General features: G+C 40.8%; 1 protein-coding gene across 2 annotated transcripts in view; it reads left to right on the top strand.

Annotated features, from left to right (window-relative positions):
* Positions 1-210: 210 nt before the first annotated feature.
* The window catches only part of SLC24A2 (solute carrier family 24 member 2), a 98,030-nt gene continuing 89,047 nt past the window's right edge, over positions 211-9,193 (top strand). For both annotated transcript variants that reach the window (XM_042455676.1, XM_042455675.1), the window contains exons 1-2: positions 211-407; positions 3,729-4,796. In XM_042455676.1, coding sequence (XP_042311610.1) covers positions 3,867-4,796 — 930 coding nt within the window. In that variant the 5' untranslated portion in view covers positions 211-407; positions 3,729-3,866. The remainder of the gene's footprint in view (positions 408-3,728; positions 4,797-9,193) is intronic.

Raw genomic sequence — 9,193 nt, 5'->3', positions numbered from 1 at the left:
GGTTCCTCCCAGCTTGCCCCACTTTCCTGCCTGAGCTCTGTCTCTCCTCCTCCTCTCAGGGCTCGGCTCTCTCCCTGGGCAGCCCAGGGGCGCAGGGAGGGCAGTCCCACTCCCTTGGACTGCAGCCCTCTTTCCCTCCTTCTTTCCTTCCCTCCTTCTTCCTCACGTGGCCCCTTCCACGCCCAGCCCTTCCATGGAGGGAGGCAGGGAAGGAAGGAAGGAAGGAGGAGCAGCTGAGAGAGAGGCTTCCCTTCCCTTCCACCGGAGCAAAGCCTGGCTGAGCCTGAGAGAGAGAGAGAGAGAGAGAGGAGAGGGTGGCTTCTGTCCCTGATGCTTCTGCAGCCTTTGGACTCAGCCTTTGGGGAAGGGGACAGCTCTTCTGGGCAGCCTCCCTTTCTGCCATCAAGGTATTCTTTCTTTTTTCTTTCCCCCCATTTCCCCCCCCCCCCATTCCTTGGAGACCCTGTTCTAGGCGTGGGATAGGAAGAAAGAAAATGACTGGGGTGGCTGTGCGCCTTATGGATGGAGGTTTCTTAGCCAGGCTGGCTCAGAGGCGGGTTTGCCCTGGCCATCCTCTCTGAGGCTGAGAGAGTGTGACTCGCCCAAGCTCTTCAGGTCGTTCCCCACTTAGGGAGACCCTAAGGCGAACCTCTCAGGAAGTTTCCTTGGCAAGTTTCTTCAGAGGAGGGTTTGCCCTGGCCATCCTCTGAGGCTGAGAGAGTGTGACTCGCCCAAGGTCACCCAGAGGTTGTGCTAGCATTCGGACCCTAGTCTCCAGAGTCCTAGCCCAAGACTCAGACCATAACACCATACTGGCTCAGTCATCATCATCATCATCATCATCATCATCATAATGTATATTGCTGTTATGTGTCTTCATTTCCAACTTACGGTAACTCTAAGGTGAAGCTATCCTGGGGTTTTCTTGGCAAGGTTCTCTCAATGGAGTTTTGCCCCGGCTTCCCCTGAGGCTGAGAGAGTGTGACTCGTCCAAGGTCACCCAGTGGGTTTCCATGGCCAATTAGGAATTTGAACCCTGGTCTCCAGAGTCGCAGTCCAACTCAGAAACCACTACGCCAGTGGCTCAATTTCTGACTGTCGACCCTGTCATGGGGTTTTCTTGGCAGGGTTTGTTCACGGGGGGGGGGGGGGGGGGTTGCCATTGTCTTCGCCTGTATTTATAAATCTAAGTATGCTTTTTATATACAATATATAAAGTGTGTGTATATGTGCGTGGGAGAGTCAGTGTGCCATAGTGGTTTGAGTGTTGGAGTGTTAGACCAGGGTTCAATTCTGCACACAGCTGTGAAACCCACTGGATGACCTTGGACAAGTAACATACTCCCAGCCTCAGGGGAAGGCAAGGGCAAACCTCCTCTGAACAAATCTTGCCAAGAAAACCCCAGGATAGGTTTGCCTTAGAGTCATCATAAGTTAGAAACAACATGAAGCCACACAACCACCCCAATCACGCGTCCATATTAAGGATATAGCCATGTTAGTCTGTAGAATCAGTATGTAGAAAGCTCTTGTAGTGCCTTTGAGACTAACTGAAAGAAAGAAGTGGGCAGCATGAGCTTTCCTAGACTTCCGTCTACTTCTTCAGATGCTTTTGCAAAAGCATCTTTGGAAATAGACTTCAGTCTAGGAAAGCTCATGCTGCCCACTCCTTTCTTTCAGTTAGTCTCAAAGGTGCTACAAGAGCTCTCTACAATATGTATATATGTAAGGCAGAAGTGATGGGATGCAATGGCATGAAGGAAAATCTTCATTTCTCCCAAACTAACCTCATTATTATTGTTCCTTCTAACCACCTTCTCCTCCTCCTCCTCCTCCTCCTCCATCTTATTCAAATGGAAGAACAAGGACAACTGCTCCATGGAGGTAGGCTATTGCCTTGGAAATTCTGCCAGGATCACTAGTTAGCCTTACTACCTTTGGTTTAAAATCTTAAATTGGGAGGAAGGAAGAATTTCCTTAACCCCTTCACATATCTACACCTCAGGTTTGCCCTGTACCTTGTTTGGTAGGGAAGAAGAAAGGGAGTTATTAGGAAAGTTTAAAACTGATTGTTTTGAAAGGATAATCACCACCTTTCACAAAGGTTTCCATGCTCCTAACATCCAGTGAGAAGTAAAATGCACACAGCAAGGAAGCATTCTCTTAAAATATGGCAGATATTCAGATGATGCTTATTAGTTTCCTTTTTTAAAAAAAGTTTGCCCTCTAATGCAGAAATCGAGTACAGTAGAGTCCTATAGTGGCTACTGAGAAATACTGCGATTGAATTCAGTGAGGATTACTCTCAGCTAGGCGTATGCTGGATTGCAACCACAATTTAGCAGTGTGCTTCTTCTGCATCCTTTCGAGTTGAGGAATCTGCAGTGCATTTTGTTTAAGTGTGTTTTAAAATATTTAGAGAGATATGTGATAATGCCAAACAAAACCGAGGGGCAAAAGTAGCCACACTTCATACGCAGCCTGTCCCCAAGTTTAGGAAGTGTGTTTATGGAGAAAGACTTCCAGCTGCATCATAATGAGCAGTAGAAAGGAAAATATAGGGCATGATAAGGAACCCTGAGTCTGGGCTGTAATAAGATCAGTTTGCTAGGAAAAGTACACAGCAGTGTGTCCTGAGCAAAGAGAGGCTTAGGGCATAATTAATTTCTCAGCCATAAGTATATCATGACTGCTTACAAGATGGGGTGTCCATTAGGGGAAAGAACAGCTGTATTCTTTGTACATATTTTGTCTTTACCAGGCAGACCAGGTGCTACAGTAGGATGGAGAAAGTCAAAAGTCAGGGTGGGAAGGTTTTTACCTTCTTTTCTTTCTTTTTTAATAAAAAAATGATGCTTTTACATCTCAATGATACCCCCCTTTGCTCTATTAGAATAGAAATAAATAGTGTCTGCTGTTAAGAAGTGCAACATCATTAAACATTTGAATTTTCTTCTAAAGGAAAAGATTAAGGTTTTGCTGGTAGGGTTTGTTTGTTTGTTTGTTTGCATGTTTTGTGCATTTTGGCAGTACAAAAGGTATATTGCAGTTGAATGTTTTAATATACCAAATTGTAGATAGATGCACAGTTTAGTTAAGCGGAAGCACCTGGATTTAAGCCAGCTCACTGCACTGGGTATTAACTCACTAAAGTGGCTTAAACTTAATGTTTCACCTTAGCACGACAGTGGAGGTGGCGAGCTCTTTGCCAGAATATCCCTCTTTTCACTTTACCATGACTAATACTCAATTTTTGTTTGCTTAAGTGCTCATTTTCCTCAAATTTCAATCCCAGACTTTGATTGTTTTTAATACCTAATAATGAATTTGCGCACTTCCACACATGTCTTGTATGCATCTGAGTAAATTTGATCAAGCATCCTGGGATAAGGAATGCAGGTGTTCACAAACGAAAACTGTACTGAGATCATGAAGTAGCCAGATTTGACTTTACCTTGAAGAAACTGGTAAACAGGTGCACAGATTTAAATATTAGATATAGCCTGTTGGTTCAGATGAATCACAAAATGGCTGTCTCTTGGGTGTATATGTGTAGGTGAATCCAGATTTTCCAACACTTACAGTAATTGAGTATGTTTTTGCTGCAGAGGGTATTTCTCCAGGTACTCATGTGTATAAAGTTTTGTTTATTTCTTTTTAAATTTTATACATTCAGTACTCAGCACTATAACTAAACTCCTGAATGTATTTCTCTGTCTTTTTCAAAGCACAACCAAGGTGTGAACTCCAAATGAAGCATAAAAATCCTTGATTCCATAACTCCACCACTTACCTGAACAGTGAAAGAAGAATGACCAAACAATCTGTCTGACACTAAGCAGCTGGACCACAGAAAAGAGCTCAAGATGGCCCAGTGTAAAAACATTGCTGTTCATTTTGTCGAAGAATGGTGTCGGCAGGATCTACCCCTCCACTGTAAGAAACACCGAAATGTCAGGAAAAAACAGCGACTCATACGAATACTGGGACTTTTCTTAGGTATTATGGCTGTGAGCACTCTCTCTCTTTCCATTAGTGCCTTTTCCCAGCTGGAACCTTATAGCTCAGAGACAGCCAGCAGCCTAGGTAGCCCAAAGTTTGCACACACACAGCAAAGGACTCTGTTGGACTTTAAGGAACAGAATCAAAATGGCACTTCAGGTTCATCTGTTTCTATGAAACATGGAGCTGAAGGGGAAAACCACACTGAGGAACACAAAGGGGAGTATCCAGAAGATCTTTTTTCTCTTGAGGAAAGAAGAAAGGGTGCTGTAATCCTTCATATTCTTGGTATGGTTTACATGTTCATAGCCTTAGCCATTGTCTGTGATGAGTTCTTTGTCCCTTCATTGACAGTCATCACAGAAAAACTGGCAATTTCTGATGATGTGGCTGGGGCAACATTCATGGCTGCTGGTGGCTCTGCCCCAGAACTTTTTACTTCTTTAATAGGAGTCTTTATATCTCACAGCAATGTTGGCATTGGAACAATAGTTGGATCTGCAGTATTCAATATCCTGTTTGTGATCGGGATGTGTGCTTTATTTTCTAAAGAAATTTTGCACCTTACTTGGTGGCCACTTTTTCGGGATGTGTCTTTTTACATCATGGACTTGATATTGCTAATAATCTTCTTTTTGGACAACTTCATTATGTGGTGGGAGAGTTTAACCCTGCTGACTGCTTATATGACCTATGTGACTTTCATGAAGTTCAATGTGCAAGTGGAAGAATGGGTGAAAGGCGTATTAAGCAAGAAAAAGGTGGAGAAAGTAGCACCAGAACCTGAAGGAAAGGTTAGTTACTATATAAAGAAACAATTATATCACTTATGAAATTGTGCTGGGTCATTTATGCTTTTGAATCTGTTCTTGATTTGTATGGTATTGCTTTATTTATACCCTGTCTTTTTTTTGCAAATCTCAGAGTGGCATGCAAAACAGAAAGAACTATGAGTAAAACACATGGAGATAAAAACATACTAAAACTGGCATTAAACTGGCTATAGAATTAAAATATTTATTTAAAGGCAAAGGATAAAAGTAAATGAATGGCACACTCATTTCTTGAAAAATAGCCAGTTATTCAAATAAAAATGTCTACACTGGTTAATGAAAAGACAGCAAGAAATGAGCCAGCCTAAACTCCCTAGAAAGGAAACCCCAAGCATAGGAGCAGCCACCAAGAAGGCCTTTCTCATGTTCTCACAAAATGCACCTGTGAGGATAGCAAGACCAAGAGAGGTGCCTTCCCCAAAGATGTCCGGCTCATGTGGGAAGATATAATCCTTAAACTAACCCAGACCTGGGACATATAGGGCTTTATATTTGCTGACAGTCCACTATTTTCTTTTAATAATTTTTATCTGGACTTATTATTTTTTTCTTCATGTATATGGAGGCTTCAACATTGTTTAAAATGACAAATGAAATTGTTTAAAATGAAATTGTTTTTAAAAAGTCATTAACTTCTGTGACAAAACTGCTACATTCTGGATAGCAATGAAACAAAATGCAGGATTTGAGATAGCAACTTAGAGTAGGGGTAAGGGAGATACAAGAAGAATATGAACTTTAAAGGTCAAAACATTGTGTCTCTGAAGTGTGCTTATCATTCAGGCTCATAGGTGATATCAGATATGTGAACTAGTATTGTTACAGGGCACTGCATATGTGGTTTCTACAATTTCTATAATTCTGGGATTTAACTTTTTTTTTCCAGCTTTTATGATGGTATAAATTGCACTGGCAACTTAAGTGCCTGTGTGAAGGAACCAGTAGTTTGGTCTTAGTCATGTGCAATAGTCTAGAAATGCTTTCTTGAGGTAAATGTGTAGGTTCACCAATGAACAAATTATTGCAATTATACTTGGAGTTACCAGAGTTGATTAACTTATGCATATATCTTGCTTATTTTCTCAATATTGACTTAATTCAGTTATTATTTGTTGGAAAGGCATAGAAATGCATCTAGTAAGTCAGCGTAACATGATTATTTGTCCAATGCCCAATCCTCTAGTAGTTGTTTAAGGGGTTCTTCCTTTATGTTTAGGTTAGCTACTCACGATCATTTCATGCAATTTGGAAATTCCATACTGTATGTTACATCTTTATTTATTGTCAGAATTATAATGGCATTTGGGTAGAATTCTTCCACTCTGAGCTAAGGTGGTTATAATATATCCCTTATATTTAAAACACAAGAGATGGGTGTGAATTTCCATTCACTACCCTGTATTTCATTTCCTGTGAATTCATAAGTCACCTTTAACCATGGTTAAGAGTAGTGCCTTGTAAGCCTTAACATAGAAAACTCTGTACCCATACAGACTGCCAAAATAAAGCTGCTTCGAGACACTTTGGAGGTATGCTGTTTAAATTTTGCATTCGTCCTAAGAGTCTGGAAGCTGCGCCAAAGCTGTGCTCCAGTCCTTAGGACTAGATCGTGACTTTGGTGTGACTTCTGGATTCTAAGGACGCATGCAACATTTAAACAGCATACCTCCAAAGTGTCCTGAAGCAGCTTTATTTTGGCCTGTCTGTATGGGGCCATTGCCTCCAGTCCTGGTTCACTGCAGACTGTACTTAGTGTTAACTGTGGTTAAGGATAGCAAGGCAGTAGAGGCAAATTTATATCAGAAAGAAGAGGAACTGCTGAGATGGAACACACATTTCTGTGGCCCATTACCCCATTCCTTTGCCATGTTTAAGGGATGGTCTATGCTACATCTGTGCAAGCCCTTGTAAAATTCCTAGTATAGAAAATTCTAATTCATAGAGGTGATCGTGATCACAGTATTAGAAAGAAGGAATTATTGCGGACGAGAAGCCTATGAACTTCCCTGTGCCAGCAACCATGATGTGTAAGAATCCCACCAATCTCAGCAGGATGCCTTCAGAGAACCAAATGTTTAAAAACTATCAATTAAATAGTATCAAATTAATGAATTTCAGCTTTATGCCAGGGTGATATTCATAGACACCAATTAATTGGTTATTTAAAGTCCCACGGGAGTCTTTTGGTGGAAAAGACAAACCTTTGGAAATGTCCTTATCATCGTGATGCTGTTTATTTGCTTCTTAACCCCTACCCCAAAAAGCTGGTTAAATGTGCATGAGTACAGGAGAAGGGGACTCAGTGGGATATATGAAGGATTACAAAATTAAGTGAAGCGTACAGTGCACAAAATGATGTGGGGACTGGTAATGATAATTAGTGACATCCTAGCTGTAGGAATCCAGAATGCTTGTCCAACTATCAGTACATGCAATGCTGTTTTTTGGTTTGTATTAAGTCCTCTGCACCTTGGGGTTTCACCGCGTCTTCTGATTCCTCAGTTTTGAGAGTGGGTGATGGCACTGATTACATAAGGAAAGGTGATCTGAGAACTGAATTTGCTACAACAATGCACTTTGCTTCCTTCTTATGATATTTTCACACAATATGTGAGTCATTTCATCAGGTGTGTACGTGGCTAGACAATAACTTTGTTTTACTTGTTGAAATGAAAGACCTTTTTATTGCAATCCCATATACGCCTATACAAATACTCTAAAATCCAGTAGGATTTACTCCCGTGTAGATGTTTGTTAGGACTGCAACCTTAGGCTACTTTTGTTACCTCTAGGGAAATGTGTTGAGAGTTTGGCTGTATTCATAGGATGGTTTCATAAAGCACTTTGCAAGATTCTTCTGTCATCTGTAGCAAGCATTAAATGACTAATCCTAATGGCACATGGACACTGGCTTCTCAAAAGCAATAGAGATTAGAAGCATTGCAGAGGCGGTATTCTTGGTCTGCATTCAATGAGAAGCCTCTTGTTATAGCACCTATAATTTGCAGAAGGTTTTGTCCTATTGCAATGAAGGTACCTAGCCAAAGGGCAATATTCTAATGGAGAGCCAAAGATGATTGCTTTTTAGGGCAAGGTATTTTTCTCTTTCCCTGTTGGAGTGCTTAATAAGAGAACAGTAGTGTGAATGCATTAAGTGCATCATAGAAATAAAACACTTTTCTCAGCAATAGTTGTTATAGGCATTAGCAAAATGCAAGACTAATTAGAAAAATTCTCACTCCAGTCTCTATCTTGATTACCTTCAGGTATGCAAAATAAGCTTTAATATTGTTAAGCTGGAAAGTGGTCAGTCAAGGAAACTGTTGTCCCTCCTCTTTATCTTTAAGACTTTGTGTTGTAATCTGACAGCAGGTCAAGGGAGTTCTGAGAGACCTAAATAAAGAACTGGAGGGCTAAAGGGTTATCCTAGCAACAAATCCCCAGTCCCAAACAGTGAAATGTACACAGTCCTAGTTAACTTTTATTTAAAAGCCCTTTTGAATCTGAACATTTCTACAGTGGCTCTGAACATTGGCCAGAGGACAAGACATGAGTGTTGTTGCACCAAACTATGGGTACAAGAAACATGATTATAAAAATGTTTCTTCATGAAATGCATGAAGAACAAGTTTATGTGGCAAAATAGATATGTTCACTTTACTTTTCATTTAGTAGAATCCTGGCCCTGATGTATTTTAACACAAGGGTGGGAATTGTGTGTTTTGTGTTAGTGCTGTTATGAGTGGAAGTCTGATAAGATCTGGAGGGTCACATAATTCCCACCTGTCACAACAGTTTGATTCCATGTGTATCTACTCAAAAGTAACCCTTGTTGGGGGTTTCTTAAATGAGAATTGCTCCCAGAAAGCATCTATAAGAGTAATGGGAATTGGGTGGCCTTCCAGAGGTTGTTGGACTGCAACTACCAAGCAGCCCAATTCAGCATTGTCAATGGTGAAAATTCAGTGAAGTGCAGTTCAACAACATTTGGACAGTTGCATGATTCCTCCCCCCGCTTAGGATTTGTAGGGTAGGATTCAAGTTTGGGTAATCTATGGTGTTCTGTATAGTGGGGGGAATGGTATTTTATAATGCTCAGCTTTGCTCTAGCAATAAAAATATTGCTTTTCATAAGAGCTAGTTTATTGCAACATGATCTCTTCTCATCTGTCAGACACAGATTTTGCAAAAATAGCCTTAAAGTAGTTTATAGAAACAGAGGAAAAGGGAGAAGGAAAACTAGTCCAACACACATGGTTAAGTGACTAGAGCAGAAGCAAACAGGAAAGTCATTGGTTACATTTCAAAAGACAGGAATGTAGAGTAGCTTTATATTGGAAGTTCTGATATACCTTCCT

This window comes from Sceloporus undulatus, chromosome 2 (genome assembly GCF_019175285.1).
Source record: "Sceloporus undulatus isolate JIND9_A2432 ecotype Alabama chromosome 2, SceUnd_v1.1, whole genome shotgun sequence".
Lineage (NCBI taxonomy): Eukaryota > Metazoa > Chordata > Lepidosauria > Squamata > Phrynosomatidae > Sceloporus > Sceloporus undulatus.
This window is presented reverse-complemented; position numbering and strand designations above follow the sequence as displayed.